The sequence below is a fragment of the Cinclus cinclus genome, chromosome 5, assembly GCF_963662255.1.
Source record: "Cinclus cinclus chromosome 5, bCinCin1.1, whole genome shotgun sequence".
NCBI lineage: Eukaryota > Metazoa > Chordata > Aves > Passeriformes > Cinclidae > Cinclus > Cinclus cinclus.
The window spans coordinates 9,048,334-9,066,978 of record NC_085050.1 but is presented as its reverse complement, the minus strand read 5'-3'; the positions used below and the strand labels follow the sequence as shown (position 1 = coordinate 9,066,978).

The 18,645-nt window shown below is 38.2% G+C and overlaps 1 protein-coding gene across 9 annotated transcripts in view; it reads right to left on the bottom strand.

The window, feature by feature from the left end:
* Positions 1–12: 12 nt before the first annotated feature.
* Positions 13–18,645, bottom strand: part of ADD1 (adducin 1) — a 62,830-nt gene continuing 44,197 nt past the window's right edge. For 2 of the 9 annotated variants that reach the window (XM_062492640.1, XM_062492642.1), the window contains exons 11-16: positions 17,611–17,712; positions 15,696–15,785; positions 14,773–14,865; positions 8,789–8,945; positions 6,664–6,759; positions 13–2,451 (exon numbers count right to left, since the gene is read on the bottom strand). In XM_062492640.1, coding sequence (XP_062348624.1) covers positions 2,099–2,451; positions 6,664–6,759; positions 8,789–8,945; positions 14,773–14,865; positions 15,696–15,785; positions 17,611–17,712 — 891 coding nt within the window. In that variant the 3' untranslated portion in view covers positions 13–2,098. Of the gene's footprint in view, positions 2,452–5,888; positions 5,924–6,663; positions 6,760–8,788; positions 8,946–14,772; positions 14,866–15,695; positions 15,786–17,610; positions 17,713–18,645 lie in introns of those variants that run through there. The other 7 variants (XM_062492645.1, XM_062492647.1, XM_062492641.1 and 4 more) reach the window with 4 other exon arrangements.

The following is an 18,645-nucleotide window of genomic DNA, read 5'->3' as shown; positions in this document are numbered from 1 at the left end:
TGATACAGGAAAGAAAGAAAAATACAGGACTTTATTCTGCCCCAAAGTGTGTAACCATACCATACATGACTACATTTCATATTGTAATACAAAGAACTAAAAGAACAAACTACAAAATTTGAAATTAAGAGTCATTGCATATGTGGTCAAGATAAATGGAGGGACTTCAGTAAGGAACTGAAACATACAGCAATTAATCATTTAGTTACGACCCTGCAATAAAACACAACTTAGCAAAATAAGTGTTGTTTGCTTCCTAGTGTACAAGGACATACAATGTTAGAGCAGAAGCTGAAAGCCGTTGGTGCCATGCAGTCCTGCCTGAGTGCTGCTGTCGGGGGCTCCGGCCCAGTGCCCGCCTGCTCTGTCCCACACCGGCCCTGCACCTTTCCCACGGTCCCAGTGGCCACCTCTCAACCTCTGTCCTCACTTGAACACTGACAGCTCAATTCCACTTCCAGCTGTTCCCCTTTGCTGCCCAAAACCAGCCTGAGGCATCGGCAGCTCCCAGCCTGACACAGGCCTACCTCTGTCCACCCAGAGCTGCCTCCAGCTGCTCCACCCACCCGGCCCTCCGTGCTTTCTGCTGCATGAATGTAAGGCATTAGTTCTCTGCTATTTTACCAATTGCAACTTTTAATATTGTCCTAAAAGGTTACATCCACGTTCTGTTGTGTTACAGACACTTCCTGTGAGTCAGTGTGTTGCCCTCACCCCCACGGGGTGTTGGGGTTTGCTGCTGTTAAACCTGAAATGCAAATTCTAGAAACCAGAACTGGTCACTGCCCCGCCGGCCCTGGGCCGGGGAAGGGCACCCGCTTTCCGGAGAATTCCGCAAGCTTGACCTACCTGATCTTACACTACTTTTATAATTAGTGATAGACAGAAGCATGGCAATAACTGGGAAATAGTGAACTCACTGGTCAGAGTGATTTGCCATGCTGCACATTAAACAAACATTTATAGCAAACAGTGAAAATACACCTTTAAGGTTACACAGGATTTCTGTACTTGACCGCTGGCAACAAAAACAAAAAGATTGTAAAGAAACGCCAGCTTTTGTAAGTGAAAATGTAATTACTATAAAACAAGGTGAAATACTCAGTGTAATGCATTTACATTTTTATCAGTGGGAAGGAACAAACACAAAAAGCTGCACATGGGATTCACGCACAGCAAGGCTGCATGTGCAACAAAGGGATTTTTAAGAGGATGAAAAAAACTGCGCTAAGGCCCAAAATACACCTGCCCATGCTCCACACCACCAGCTGAAAAACTTCTGGAATACTTCTACTTCAGTTACTTTTTAACCTTTTCTAACAGCCAAATCACCACATGACTCAGCACGGCAAGAGCAATGACAGACTTCCCTTAAACTGTGATTCACTAGAAAGAAAAAAAACAGGCCAAGATTGGGCTCTTTGAACACACAACATGAGTGGAACACACCGCGGACATTTCAGTCCTAGACATCAAAGACTGATTTCACCAGCCAGTCATAAAATAAAACAAAGTGAAAAACACCTTCATTTTGTAACAACAGTGAAAAGGGAGAAAGAGAGGAAGCAATGGAGAGCCTCAAAGCTTGGCCAAAACCACAACCTGTACTCACAAGCTTGCAGAAGTTTTGTGTCAGTTCAAGAATTCACGCCCCTTGAGAACACCACTGCAAAAGCATCCTCTCTAGAAGTCAAAATTTAAGAAATTTACTTATGACTTGGAACAGAATATTGGAAAGAATATCTTACCACAAGAAATTGTGGTAAGCAATGGGTGTTTTGTGATTTTTTTATATTCTTTTGCAAAGCAGTGCAGGCTTTAAATTAAAAATAGTGAATCAATGCCTTCCACATGGAAGTCATTTACATTTGATTACCAACTAGGGATCTGTGGCAGCTGCTGAACACACAGGATTAGCACCTTTTTGGACATGAGTTTCTGGTTATAACCCTAAACAATCAAGCCATAACTTGAGGGGCTGGTTGGATTAATTGTGGCATTCATTTACATAGTAAGACAAAACACTCAGTACGATCTGGTACATTCTAGTGGTTAATGGATTTTAAAATATGACAGTGTTTCTGCAGTGGGTTGGCCTTTAGGAGTCACTCTTCTTTTTGCTCTTCTTCAGGAAGGAAGGAGTGCGAAACTTCTTTTTCTTTTTCGATGGGGACTTCCCTGGAGATTCATCACTACCTGCATCAGCTGCTGTCCCCTCCTCAGCTGTTGGTGTTGCTGGCTCTTCAGTGGGTTGGGACTGAGGTTCCTTATTTTCCACTGCAGGTGGTTCCGTTTGGCTTTTGGGCACATCGTGATCACATCTCCCTTCCTCCTTTCCTAAGGGAGGGAAGCTGAGTGCTTCCGAAGGCTCATCGGGGGTGAGATCTGGGAGGGTTTGCTTGAAGGTTGCAGCATCACTGTCATCTCTGTAAGTCTGGTCCTGCCGTGTCTCTGGTGGATGGACAGACAGTGACAGTTTACAAAAGTGCCCCTGGAGCAGGGCAAGCGAAGCAAGTGGATGGTGAGCGTGTTCTATAGGAAACTAATATATTTATTTTGCATGGATGCCTTTGTAATAGGACTGCTCTCCAGCTTTGGGCACAGAAGAAATAAGATATTCCAAAGTTCTGTTTGCTTTTAAGCTTCTTCACACAGAACAGATAAAGCTGAATTTCATGAGTAAGAAAGTAACTGTTCAGACCTTGCTCCTTGTTTTACTTATGACATTTGCAGCCAGTACAATATTCTGATGCAATAAAGCAGGAATTAAACCTGCAGTTTTCACTGGCATTGAGTAGAGCGTTTCACAAATCCATACCTTTATTCTTATTTCTTTCAGAGAGATAAAACTCATTGCTGATTTGCACTGGTCCCATACATGCAAATCCATTGATTTCTAAGTTGTTGACTTGCCAATTTATAATCCCAGTGAAGGGATTTTCATAATATTCTTCCATGAGATCTAACTGATGTTGCTTCAAAATAGAATTTCCTATCACAAAGGCTTCACTTTTTTTTTTTTGCAAGATATGAGTACATATTATGGATTCCTATAAGTAAAATCCATGTAGTTTATCAAATAAAATGAGCTCAGCAGGTTATGCAACACAGCTTGTTCTGTTTATCATATGTGATGTCAACAGCCAAACTCACCCTGTAAAAGGGAACATCAAGAGTCCAGTGGTAGCTGTATGTCCAAAGGGGAACTGAACCGCTCCTCCCTCACCTGCAACACTGTCCCCACTCACCGCTGTGCTTTAGGGATGCTCTGGTTAAGGCTCCTCTTTGTGCATGGGTTCAACAAGGAGCACTTTGTGGAGTTGTCTGCAATGCTCTCCGTGCACCGCAGCCGAGCAGTGTCCTGTTAGCTGTGCCACATCTATCCCCACTGATGTTACATAAGGAGGAATTTAGAGCAAAATCCAGGCCATGCTCATTGTGAGGCACAAATGAAAGGCAACTATTTTTTCCTCCTTTCAAGATCTTGTTTGTTTTAATTTGAGAAGACTGAAGGCTTTCACAAGAATTTACAGAAAATACTTGATATTTCCACATTTTTCCTATAAAAATGACAGTGTTCTTTTAACTTCTGCCAGATGGGATTAATAATTCTGATATATTTTAGAGGGCTCTGTTCTGCGAATACCTGCTAGGAAACAAACATGTTTTCCCTAGAGCACCATGAACTTCTAATAGGTTAAACAAACACCACACACTAGTATCCAGTGCAAAATACTCGGAATGCACAAGTTAGCAGTTTAAAAGTTATAATGCAGGCAGGATTTAAATCAGAGCAAAAAAGAGAAAGCAGTTATGTACAGTACAGGTTGCTTCCTGAAACTGTAGTTTAGCCTGTCTATGTATGGCAGACAAATTCATAAGAATCACCAGTTACAGTTCTTCACCACCACTACTCTGCTTTTGGATTTGACTTTTCAGGAATTAACTGAAAACACTGCTGAGCTCTTCTCCCTGGGATCCAGTGACAGGACATGTGGGAACGTCTCAAAGCTGCAGCAGGGGAGGTTCAGACTGGACTTTGGGAAGTATTTCTTTACTGTGAGGGTGACCAGACATTGGAATAGGCTTCCCACTAACTGAGAGCTGGTCGAGGCCTCAAGCCTGTCAGTGCTCAAGAGGCATTAGGACAATTAGCTTTAACTTTTGGTCAGCCCTGAGTTGGTTCAGGCAGTTGGACTAGAGGGTCACTGTAGGTCCCTCTCAAATAAAAAAAATATATTCTATTCAGTAGTTGGCCCAATTTTTAGAACAGGCATCATATTGGATTGTCAGGGTTTTGGGTTTTTTAAAAATTAAGTTTAAAAGATAGTTTTGAAGTTTTAAAAAAGGGATTAGAGATTCTTCAAATTAAAGAGCAGGAAGCTACAGGCATTCAAACAGCATTTGCCAACTGGTCTGAGCATTGAATAAATACAAATGGGTTTATAACTCATTAACCCAGAACTGCCATCCTTCCCAGTTTGTCAAGTTCCCATCATCCTTAATAGATTAATGTGATGCTGGAACCAAGTAAGCATCTGTTTATCTAGTTTGCTAAGGCCAATATTTTACCAGAATTCAGATGTTTTACAAATTCCACATTCAATTAAGCCAGCACACAACATGTAAACACCCTGCTACTCTACTGGATGGATTTCAGTAACAGACATAGAAAGCTTTAAAGACATATTTCTTGCTGTAAAATCTATTTACAGTTTAAGAACTCACTTCAACATTTGAAATTTTTTTTTTTAAGTAATCATGTTCACATCCATGCTCTCCCTATATATACACACACACACTGTGGCTTAAAAGTTTAAAGCATAGCATCAATACTGGTGTGTGTTTACAATACACATCATTTATGAAACTAAAGGTTTATGGGGTTTTGGTTTGATTCATTTTTCAACACAAAGATGTGGACAAACATACAAACTAGGCTACAACTAAGTTAAACACTGGACTGATTTCAGCTGCACTTAAATAGAAACAACATGATGAATCAAAATTAAGAAGAGGTTGTATACTGAGAACATTGTCATTCAACAGAACCTCCCCCAACCAAAGTCATCATGGTGTGAACTTCCAGTTACTCCCTAAAATAAGCTTTGTATGTTTGACCTGGAAAACTTCTACAACTAGAAGAGTTTGTTGAACACAATTCCCTGTTTAAAAGAACTTTCAGATTTTAGAACTTTTTCAGTAACATCACAGGTGTCTACAATATAGTTTGGCTTTCACACCTATGACAAACACACTGACTTTTGGATATAACAGGACATACAAACATCCTTATTCCTTTAAAGTATAATCTGAAGGAGCCCTGCAGAGCTAGCCAAAACAGCTGTAGAAGTTGCTGCCACCAAGTACTTGCTGTTGTTCCTTGGCTGGAATTTCAATTCCCCACAGTTAACACAAAACATAGGAGTAGTCCCATATCCATTTCCATGCAGAAGTCTGCTGGGTAAATTTAAATCCATGTCAGTGGATTTTGCTCTGGAATAGATTAGGAACTCTTCTGTTTTGTTACCAAACCCAAGCTGTGTGGGCAGCAGCAAACTGTTGGGGCAGAAACTCCCAGGGCTGTTTCAGCTGTATCTGCCAGGCAACTTCAGACTATTCCTTTTAAATTGAGGAATCAGACACACAGATATGGAAACACAGAAGGTGACTTTCAGAGTCTCTCTCAAAGGGGGAGTGTGATTTAACATGAGATCTGCAACTGCCTGGAATTACATGGAATTGAGAACTAAAGAAATCAACATCTCAACTGAAAAAGCCTGCTTTTTTTTTAAAAAAAAGGCAAAACTAAAAAAAAAACCTTAGTAAACAAAGATGCAAGAGTGAAGCAAAGCACAAAAGCAGGTCAGAGTATGGAATGATACTTACTATGGTAACAGGTATTCTTTAGCATATCCATCTCCTGTTTGTAACGCAGCCACAAGAAGAAAAAAGCACAAGTAGAGAATCTATGCATTCATCACAGCCATTGTGTTACGTTAGAAGAATGGTTGCAACCATTCTTGTAGAAAACAGAATGAGATGAAGTAGTGAATGGCAGACTAAGACAAGTGATATATCCAATGTACAAGGTAAAGGAAACAAGACAAAAATTGGATTACACCTGATCAAGACTATAATTTTATCCTTTTTAAAGGGAATTAGCAACTTTAGCAGCCCTGCTCATGTTTTAGTTAAAACTATGACGTAATGTGAGCAAATAATCAAATTTTGATTCAAACTGAGTAGGAAAAATAGTTACTAAGGTGTAATCCAAGTACAATAATGTTTAAGAAATGTGCAATCAGTGAAGAAGATTTACCAAAGCATCTATATATGTCTGGTTCACCATCAGACACAATTTAATTTAGTAAGAGCAATTATCTCGCAGAAATGTACAAAAAGGTAAATCGGTTGAGAAACACCAAGAGATGACAAGGCAGTTCTGAAGAGATGGAATTTGTCTTTATATTAATGCACACTTCTTTATTATTGTAAACAAAACTCCTGTTAGACTCACAGTTCAGTGGAGTGTCTCGTAGGTAGTACAACAATGAAATACAAGAAGTCATTGACTGTTATTAGCTCTAGTTCATGTCCTCCCATGCGTCAGTCACTAAGGATGCAGTTACTGGCTCCCCCCCTCACGGCAGCAGAACTTACCTTCCTCTATTTTAATTGGTGTACTGGGAGGAGTGCGAGCTGAAATGGGGTCAGGGGGGCTTTTCTCTTTCTCTGGCCTGCCATCTTCTGAGGGCTCTGCACGTGTAGGCAAAGAGAAATTAAAAAGGCAAATAAAATCTCTCAGCATGTAAGAAAACAAGTGTCCTTTTGCTCCATGCATGAAAGATACCAATACATTTTTCTGAATCAAAATTCTGCCAGGATATTAAATAATATCAAAACAAGCAAAAGAAAGCTAAGTGATAGTTTGATATTAACAAAACTGTTCAAGTAGCTGTTGTGCTCGGTAGCTCTTTTTGGAGGTTTGGTTTTTTTTAAGAGGGTATGAATAATTAAATAATTTAAGAATTAGTTTATGCTGCTGTTAAAGAAAACTTGTGAGGAAAATCCACAAGGAAGATATAAACAAGTATGAAGGAGGGGATATGCTCCCAGGCCCACACAAGGTAACACTCTTTTGCTTGCTTTGTATTGCTGAAATTTGGAGTAAACAAAATTTCATCCCGAAAGAAAAGAAGACTGCACAGATAATCAGAAAAACATGCAGTAATTATATGATTTCAAACAGATTTTACAGTGGTTTGAGTATTTGTTATTAGTAAGGAGGACCTGAGTATTAGTCCCCCTTGCTTCCAGCTTTATAATAGCCCTAGATCCAAAGGAAAACATTAATAGAGTACACCATATACTGGGAACAACACTAAAGCATTGTTCCGTCCACTTCACCTACACAATTAAAGTGAAATCAGTCCCACAGATGAGAGTCAACTGACAGAATCTCCACATGGTGTAGATAAAGAGGTTGTTCCTTGGATTACAAGCACAGCTGTACCATGTTAGTAATACCTGAGGCCTCAGCCAAAAGGTCAGGATCGGACCTTAAAGCTTTGATCACTGCAGTATGAAATTCCTTATGGGAGGACTTCTGCCCATCTGGCTCTTCTCCATTTAGATGTGGGATGATTTGCTGCACAGTCTGACAAGAAACCGGTGCAGCAGCAAACTGAATGTTAGCTAAAGACTTAGACAGTGATGATATGTCACGATCCTGTAAAGTCTTCATATCTGTTCCTTGAAAGGTGTTTGATCTGCCTTTCAAATCCAGAGATTTTTTATCTGACGTGTTTTGCTCACTGATGGTCTGATTTCTAAGCACTGCACTCTGTTCCCCAGCTGGTGTCTGTCTCAGTAACACAGTCTCTCCATATTTTGATACCTTATCTAAGAAGGATGTGGCATTGTTACTGAGAGAATAAAGGTATGCAGTTAAACAAGCATGACAGCACAGCATCCCACCCCATCCCATCCCATCCCACCCCACCCCATCCCACCCAGTACTTCATAAACCAAAACACAACAGTTCCTACACTGTGGTCCCAAAACCAGCTGTAGGGAACACACCATACAAAGAAACCAGCACTTTGGGGTCCTGCATCACTCCAATTCAAAACCTCACAACAGATGAGCATTGCAAACATCATCCTTTAAAATTATACAAAAGTAAAGCAGGAGAACCACTTCAGATGTAGCAACAGCCTCTTTTTACAGTACAAATCTGTCATAATTCTAGGATAATTGAAAAAGTCCATTTTGGTAGAAGTCCCCAAGATGTCACATTTCCAAGCAACAATCAATGTTATTCTGTATCTTCTCCATTCAACACATTTCTCAAATCCACAAATTTCAATGAAATAAAAAAGTGCAGTGTTGCTGCTCTAAAGCACCGCCACTCCCTCGCCTTAGCCTAGGCTCTATGGCAAGGGACACAAAGCAGAAGAAAACCAGTACTGAAACACCTTTTTGACTGAAGTTTCAAGCTTTCAACTTCCTACTAGCAGGAGTAACTGGCCCAACCTCCCAGTTTGTCTATAAGGACAATTTTAGAGTGACATCTATGCATGTTACAGAACACACTTATAACACTTAGATCACATATTTTATCTCCAATATACTTTTCAAATTTCTAATTCACACTGGAAAAACTGAAACACACAAAAACTGGGTAATTTATCCACAGCCTTTGCAGGTAACCCAACTTCCAATTGCTAAGAAACTTGCTGGTACTACAGTCTATTGTAGAAAAAGCACACACTGAGAAACCAACCTTCTGGTCCCTTCTGCTTTCTTTCTACTTCTTTGCGATATTCTTCCAGTTCTCGATCAGTGAGTTTATTGAAGGGATTTGGTCCTGTTGTGCTCACTATGACTTTTGGTTGATATTCTTTCTCAATTATTGCCTTTGATGCAGTCACCAGTTCTCCCTGGCAAAAGAAAATTAAGATACATCTGCAATCAAGCAGTAACTTGCAGAACCTTTAGTGGTATAGAGGCTACAAAGCAACCAAAAACAAAACAAAAATGTAACCTGGAAAAAGCTACTTTTTCCTCTTTTAGAGAAAAAAAAATCTATTACAGATTTTTTTTTATTTGATTCACAGGTGGTTAATATAAAGGAGAAAACAGGTCTCCAACAGGGAATATCCACCATTAAGCAGTAAATCAAACAGCAGCCAAACAGTCTAGCTGAATTATATCTGAAGTCACAAAAGTATGTGAAATTTCTTTTTCTTGCCATAGAAGAAACATAATACCAGGCCCACCTGCATGGTAGTCTGGGCACAGAATACTCAAAAAGGGTCAAGAACTCATCTCATGGGTATTTTTGTTTCTGTTTTGTTTGGGTTTTGCTATTATTATTCTGCTTTAGATTTTTGTTTTGCTTTGGATTTTTTTTAATAACAGAAAAGCCATTTCTAGCAGCTACTACATTACACCTAACAGATGTTATAGTAAAAATCCATCTTGTATATATTCTGTATACACCAGATTAACAGCTTATTATAAGAAATTTTAAACCAATTAAGGATAACTGTAATCTGGTACAAGTTAGCATATTTACATCTATAACATTTGTCATATAAGCCAGATTAAAATTTACACAAATAAAAATATAACACGCAATTCTAAGTACAGTAAGTTCCAGTGGATAAAAGCAGCTGCATCAGAGATTCTCTAATGTTAAAGTTTTTAGTTTTTCTTCTCTAATACTACAGTAAAGGCTACAGCCACTGAATTTTCTTTGACTCATGTACAGAAAATGCTTGCCTGGAGATAGCTGCTCTATCTCTCAAACGAACTGTCTAAGCATTTGGGTTTTTCCATTGGATATACAGAACTCTGACACTAGTTTGTTAACAACTGATGTGTGACCTGTGCCCCATGTCATGTGGACACCCAAACTGTCTTCATTATCAAAAAGAGTTATTTGAACTCCATCACCCAATAGGCATGGGCTACTATTTGACCTAAGTCACCTCCATATTCAAATGCTGTCTGTACCTATATTTAGAAGAAGGTTTTAGAAAGCGCAGTTCAAAAATACGCAGTGCCTGAAGAGAGACAAACATCCCATCCCATGTCCACACTTCATGGACAAGCACAGGATGGACACTGTACAACTGATGATGCAAGTAGACAGAATGCTGGTTTGGATAGCAAGAGGTGCTTTGGACAAGTTGTCAGCACCAAAGAGGTGACAGACAAGACTGTCTGGATGGAAGGACAAAAGCAGTTCTGAAAGCCTGATGAGAGATCTCCAGAAATCTGGCCTAGAGCAATTCAGGGAGGTAAGATGCTTATAGGATTCTGTGCTGCTCTTCAAGAAGCAAACACCAGCTAGAAGTACCAAAGAACAAACAGTGTAACAATAAATCTTCACTGCGACACCCTGAAAGGTACTGCAGGAGAGAAACACCTCTAGAACATTACAGACCACTTCCATTTCTCCTTAAAATAAGAGGAAATTTCATTTTATGTGCAGAATGCCAGTAGAATGTCAAAACCCTTTTCTCAACTATATCTATGAAGCATTGATTGGATAGTAACAGCTTTTATGAGAAGATAATGCATCAAAGGGTCAGAGAAACATCAACCTTTGATACAATTCTAATTGTTTGCAGAAAATTCAAAACACCCCTAAAACTACAGGTTTCAGCTTTTATTGATGGCAGAAAACTGATGCCCATAGAAATTTTATATTTCTGTTTCTGTCTTTGCCCACACTTCAAACTAAGTCCATTGTTCAAACTGAAACTCAGCATAACTAGCAGGACCTCATAAAGCACTGATCTCAGGCAGAGTTTCTAGAGTTTTCTGGGAACAAGAGAGGAACAAGACACACAATACCTATTAGTATCACTGGAATTTCTAAGAATCTTTGAATGTTGCAAGTTAAATCCAGAATGACTGGGTAGAAGAACTTCTGATGAAACAGAATGTTACTGAATGCCTGTTGATTTAATGGTGACAAACAGCAAGACAGGGAGTTTGCAGATGCCTGGTACACTAGCATCTAGTTCTCCTACTTAGGAGGGTACCTTTGTTAAATACTGGGAATGAAAGCAGCATATCAATCAAGCTTATCACATTTGCTAGACTGAAAAAAAAAAAATAAAAAACCAAAATGAAACCCTTGCAGAAAAGACCCACAATCAATGCAAACAGTATTTGTACTTGCTGAGTAGATTTGACCCAAGAGAAGCAGCATTGAAAAGATCAGATGCAACAACACTGGATCATAAAAGCAGCAAAATTATACAAGACATCAGAAAGGAAAACTTTTTGATCAGCTGAAAGCTGATTCCAGATTAACACATCCAGTTTTATTCAGTATCAATAATATGGAAACAGTTCAAAGGCCACCAATGAAAACCATACTGGTAGAGGGACTGAGTCTATGTAGGAAATAAATTATAGTAGTAAGTTAATAAGTTCTGCAATATGGTTACTCTAAACCAGTATGATTACTCTAAACCATCATTACTTTAAATCAGAAAGCAGATATGTTTTACTTCACAGAATAGGCCACAGAGCAGCCTTCTAAGAATTCAAATAAAAATATACAACACAAGATGAAACACAGGACAAAAAGAAAACATGTATAGACTAAAAAGACAGTACAGAACATATTTCCAATTGTTAAATGTGACACTATAATAGACAAGACTTTGAAGAGGTATCAACATGACCATGCCATGCAGAGATTCCTAAGAACGTTCAGAAAAACTGAACAGGAAAATTAGTCTGGAGTACTTCCAGTATTAAAGAGCCTGTAGAGAGGAAATAAATTCCCATAGACTCACACTGTGTTTCAACACAAGATGACATGAAAAAAATTAGTGTTCTAGTGATCTCATCAGGATTATGTTGATCCTAGTATTATTTTGATGATGATGATGATTCCAAAAGTATCAGCATTCCAATAGTATTGGATGAGTATTTGAAATTTGATCACACATGTATGTACTGAATTATCAACAGCATTTTCTCCACTGTAAGAGACACTGGGTAGATTAATTCATGAAGAGACTGCACTTTCACTCTGTAAAACATGAGTATACATGCCCACAGACACAAAGGGAAAGTCATTTATAGCTAATGATATACAATATACCTTCATATTAAACATGGGCCTCATACTTCCTACATGGAAAATTTAGATAATTAATTAATTTTGTAACTTCTATACCAAAACTGGCTTTTAGAGAAAAATTCAAAACTGACCATTATTTATCAGGCAAGCACTTCACCTTGTTCTCAGGAACAAATATGAACAAAATTGGCACTTCATATACACAAATTCTTCTTTCAATCAGACAGGAGGTACATAATAGTCTAAGTTAACAATTGCTCCTAACACAATCTGACATTAATGCAGTGCCTTTATCCAAAACACCAAGATTCCTGAGGTACTGCTCATGTAGAAATTGCCACTCAAACCCAGTGCCACCTCTGGGGCAGCATGGAGAGGGTCTGCATTAAGAATAAAGCCACAGAATTTCTATTCTAAAGTAAGAGACAAAATGGGTGAATCCCCTTCTATTTTCAATTACTGAAAATTTATTGAATTTATTTTCTTATGAGACTGCAGAATGGTTTTTTTGGTAAGAATAACCAACACTCCCTGTCAATCAGCCAAGACTGCAGCAGAAGCTTGGTTAACCAAGTCTGAAGAGGAATACAATTACATGATGCACAAGGAGGTCGAATTGCAATATGGCCAGGACTTCTAAAACATGGATAAAGCAAGCAACAAGGCAAGATGGAGTATTCACTGCTACAGCCATAGGCACAGGAGCTCAAAGCACTACATGCATACTGTACACAAGGAGGCATTTTTTCATCCAAAATAGTGTGCATTAGTATTTGATATAAGTCATAATATTATCTGAAAACATCATGCATTGTAAGTGTTGCTGCAATTAATGAAACTTTTTGCATGAACTTTGTCATTGAGCGTCAAAGAATATGTCAGCTGAGAACTCAGCACTCGTAGGTACCAGACAATTACAACTCCTTGATGTACAGGATTCTTCAGTTTCATTGAAATTTTCAGGTGAGGTTTGTGTGGGCATCATAAGATTGCTTACACTTGATTTGTTACACAAACCACAATTTTTTTTTTATGGCAGAATCCTTCAAGGAAATTTCTCTGGTGGTTTTCTTTTGTTGCTGTTACTTTTTGGTTCATTGGATTTTCTGGTTTGGGTGACTTTTTCTTTAGAAGGAGGTTGTTTGGTTTGGGGTATTTTTGTTTTTCTGTTTTAGTTTTATATCTTGGGTTGTTATTTCCACCCTCCCCTCCCCTCCCCCCCCAAAACAGGAAATTATTAAGCATTCAGGTCACAATCCATATCAAAATAATAAAGATTATGAAATAGGTCACTTCTATTTCATAATTACTCCTGCAATTTACACTGATCTAATTTCACACACTATTTCAGACAGAAAGCACTTTCATGACACCACCAAAAAATGAAACAAATAATTTGAATATCTAAAACCTAACAGTATACTACTAGACAAAAGTCACATAACCAACAGACCATGTGTTGGTTCTCTGTCATCTATGAAAATGCATGTAAACCATCTGACTACTTTTACAGAAAAGCTATGTCATTGTTTGAACACAATACTTGAAATATTTTGCCATCAAAAAAAACACCTGTGTCGTGATAGTTATCATACAAGTAGTTTTACACTTTGAAGGTATTATTAAGTGGAAAGTAAAAGCCATGCCCTGCCTGGAAAAATTTGGCTTTATTTTTTGTCTTAAGTCCAGAAATGGTGTTTTATTATTTTTTCCTTTCAGAACATGGACAAAACACACTGCAATGTGGAAAACATGACCATCATATTTTCAGTATGCTCCGAGTATCTATAATACAAACTGGCTCATTACACTTCTGAAAGAGTTAAAAAACCAGAAGGTTTCCAACAATGGTGCAATTCAAAGTACTCTGGCTCTTTTTTCATGCAAAAGCTATTCTGATAATGAGGTGTTTAGACACAACCTAAAACCAAGATTTAAGAATCTTTTAAGTAAAACACTGGAGCAGAGGAGGCACTGATGCTGATTTACACGCTGTGCTTCCACACTAGATGTGCTCTAAGAAATGTTATTTGCAGTGTGCAGCTGCTCCATTCAGTCAGCCCCAAGGACTTTCCACCCCAACATGCTTACACCTCTTGAATTTATCCTGTATTTAACGAATGTCATGTAAGCACAAACATGACTACAAGTGTGAAAGCCAATCGATTTTGCATGTGTGGGGCATTACTTAGCAACTCTTGTAGCTAACTGCAGGAAGCTTTAAGGAAGCCACGTGTCCAGCACTCTGGGATCAAGAGTTGACAGCATTTGTCACATAACATACAGACTATCCTCAGAATTACACTAATGTAATCAGGCAGAGATTAAGCTAACTCTAAATTGATCTCAAATTAGAATAATTCAACACCAACAGCATGCATAAAGAAACCCTCTATATGCAGGTCTTGAGCAGCACCTTAACATCAAGAGTGCTTCCTCACCAGCTTCTACAGACAAAGATCAAGATTCTTAAGACAGTCTTAGCAGAGTAAAGTGACTGTTTGCATCATTGCATATACATAATTTGAAGATCCATTTATTTTCATTTTTTGAAATTTTCTAGCCAAATCATTTCTAACAGAGGAAAAAGGTCAGGGTAAGGAGAGGTTAAATGAAGGGTGAACAACATTATTTAGAGCAGTATGACAGGGCAGTACCTTTCTAACAGACAGAGATTTAGCAGGACTAAAGGCCTGCTCTGTGAGATCGAGCCCTTCAATAGATTCCGTACAGTCTGAGAGGGGAGCATCCTGCAACAGTAAATTGAGTAAACAGAGCAAACCGAGCCCGGGCTTTACAACATCAACCAAAAGCTTTGTGATGCTTGCTAAAAACATGCAAAGAAACAGTACCTGGTAGATGAAATTGCATATGACAATGAATTGACATGCACACAATATGACACCCAACACGAATAACGCTGTGGTCATGATAAAACTTGCCAATCTTTAAAGAGTATATCAGAAAATACTTATCTGGGGCAGTTGAAAGCACTTGGATATAAAAAGCTTTATTCAGCTATACAGTATAGCTGTACAGCTCCAATTATTACTTTACTTGAAGCTATGATTTATAGTCTTTTGTATATACAGATATACTGCTTTTAAGTTTCATTGATGTAATAGCTTTTTCCCCAAATTGCTCTTCAAATAAAATACTATGAAGCATGAAATCCCATATTTAACATGAAACACTACTGCCCCACAGTGAGTCTGGTGTGCCCAGTATTAAACCTTCAAGATACATAAACTCAGAAATCAAACAAACAAAAAGCTGTCACAAAGCCCAACTAGTTTTGAACAAGAATCTAACCCATATAAATTAGGCTGCTGAATTTCATGCATTACAGTCAGAAAAAAAACCAAGAAGCATCCTCCACAGACATGCTTGGGCTACATGACTGAAGCCTCTAAATTTCTGATCCTGAGCAGTCTTGCAAAGACAATGGTGTTACCTCTAAGACTTACCTTATAAACAGTTACTCTCTGCCAATTAAAGAATAATTTCATAGTGATATATTAGGTGAAAGCAGAGGATATTGTAGATTAAGCTAATAGTTTTAGGAAATTAATACTCTCACCTGTACAAGGCTCCTGTCCACAACTACCCCAGAAAGAACCTGTGACTGAGGGCCTGCTGTTTTAATATCTTGCAAATTTTGCTCTCGGATCTGTAAAGGAAAGCAGCACAATTAACAGCAATCATATGAACAACAGAGAAAAGTTGATCACATTTCTGTGACTGAAAAATGGGTGAGTGAATCTGCCAACAGGCAGCAACCAGTACTGATTGCTGCGACCACAGGGCGTCAAATGAAGCTGAGCTTGTAAATAGCACTTGAATATAAGTGTTCAGGGTCCTGGCTCTTTCCCCACATTTCTCAAAATTTAGTCTTTAAGTACTATAGAAGGGGTTATCCTTTGCTTTTTAGGATTGGGCCATGGTAAAACAGGTAACAGACAACTCCAATTTGCGAAAAGTGAGGAGAAACAGAAATATTACCTCTGATTTTCTGTCTTATTGTACTTGACCAGTCAGTTGCAGGTTTCTGTCACTAGCCATTAGTTACTGATATGGCACCATAATATCATCATTTTATAAAACTTACTGTAAAACACTGCACAATTTGCCATTTTTGCATCTAGTCAGGATCATTTCCTCAAAAGGACATATAAATAATTTCTCTGTGGAAAAACTGACACTCTGGAGTTCTCACAAACACCCCTTTTGTTACATTATAAATACCTCCCAGTTCTTTCTATACAGAAGATGGGAACAGAAATCAGATCTTTAAACTTAGATCTATTCAAATTAGATAACCTTCAGTGGCAAAGAATTCATAACAACTGACTCAAATTTTATTTCTAAAATACTCTGGTTCTTGTTCTAAGATAAATTAAGAAAAACATGCATCCTAAAAGACCTCTACTTTCCAACTAAAATGGACATTCAATTAAAAAAAATGCATACAAATACACAAACAACAAGTATTACTAATACTTGGTATCTCAGAAAGTGCAAGGATCCCCCACCTTTTTCACTTGATTCTGATTTACCACCCTTCTCATCACTGAGGAGGTAGAGAATTTGAAGACTCACTCTCTTAGTCACTTCATCCAAGTCTTTAATAAAGCAGTATTTGTGTATGAAACACAAAGAAACTGCTTGGAAATTTCACAGTAATTCTCATTTCAGGTGGTTATTATTTTACAGAGCCAAGCAGAAGTTCTGTCAGTCATATACAAATTATTTTAGATTCTTGCTAGTATCCCTGCACACAGCATTTCTTTGACAGAATGCTAACTCCCATGTTCCATGTGGCCATCAGTTAGAGGTATCAAAACAATCCAGAACAAGTTAAATATTAAGAAGATACCAGGGCATATTTTATACTGTAAAAGAAATAAAGTGAAAAAACCCCAATCCATTCAGTGCTTTCCTGTCAGTAGATTGGACAAGAAGACATGAATTTCAAATCCAGGAAAATTAACTGCAAGATCATTTCAAGAAGATTAACTTGCAGTTCTAAAGACACAAAAAATAAGTCTGCAACAATCAAAGCGTATTATAATACAGTACACTGAAATATGGAGGAATATCTATAGATGACTTTGTCTAGGCCACAAAATTTCAACTGGTATTACCAAAACAGGAAAATAGGTCACTAATGTAAAACTATGATCTCAGGGTACAGCATTACCAGCATAAACTCAGGACTGGCTATTCCAGAGGTGCCCAGTAACTAGTCTAAGAAAAATTAGAGTCTTCATAGAGTGAACAGAAATACCAACTTTTTCCAAGAGGAGTTCAGGACACTTAGGAATTGTTTCATTTTTTTTAGTTATAAAGGGACAGGACAACACCAGAATTGTTATTAAGCCCCCAAAATGTCCTTAAAGTAAGTTAATTCATTACATTGTGGTAATTGTGTAATTGTGGTGATGACCACATTTGACCACAAAAAAAAAATAAGTTATTTTACTGCAATTACAAACCTTGTTCCTCATTTCTTGGACCTCCTTTGGATTGGTGTTCAATGGAACAAACAGATTAGGGACAGCAGAGGTGGCAGTTCTATGTCCATCCTCTTTAGTCCACTGTAACATCAAGAACAGTTGCAGAGTCAGAACTGCAGTAATGGCTATGGACACTCAGAGAAGCAAAGTCACATCACAGTTGATCATGCATCATACAGAGCAGAGAACTGAACCAATGATTGCATTCTTCTATTCATTCCTAAGTTGCTTTCTTCTTCAGTAATATAAACTATACCTTCAGACACATTTCTAGAGATCAGAACCATTCTATCAAGTCAAGTTAGTAACAACTAGAGAGCCAGTTAACTTGCAAATAACTTCTGCCCAAATCAATGCCATTCCCACGTGCAGTTCAGAGATTATGAAGACTGAGGGGTTTCAAAGCTGGTTTACTGTGCACTTGACCCCACTGACAGCTGCAGTGTTTTGCATTTCCAAAAACCGCCTACTTCTCACTTTATGAATAGACATATCAAGACAGGAGTAGGAAAATGCCAATATAATTACTTATTTTTAAGGCCATTTTTAATCAGAAATTTCTCAATGAGTTCATACTTGTTTAAAAAGGACACTATTCCTTACCCAAACAGAAGTAGAGCAAGATCTAAGGCATGAGCTTTAAGACCCTGTTACTACCATTTTCATTTTCTGCACTGGGTGTTTTTACAACATGAGAGAAACAGAGATCATTGATTCAATCCTCTGGTACCCAACAAACATCAAAGCGAACTTAAAGCATAAGATGACAGAAGTATGAAAAGCAATGTGATGTCACTAACCAGGTTTAGTGAATGATTCTGTACTGTGAAGCAAGAGTGGGCATCACCAAAGTTTTGCATTAAAACAAGCTACTTCAGCAAAATGATGTTACCAGAATTAGTTTCTGCACAAACAAAGAGCTGCACCAGCACAGCAACCTAAAGGAACGGTTTGGTGATGTCAAATATTTTATAACTCATAGCTCAGAAGGTTACAAAAATATCCCAAACACAA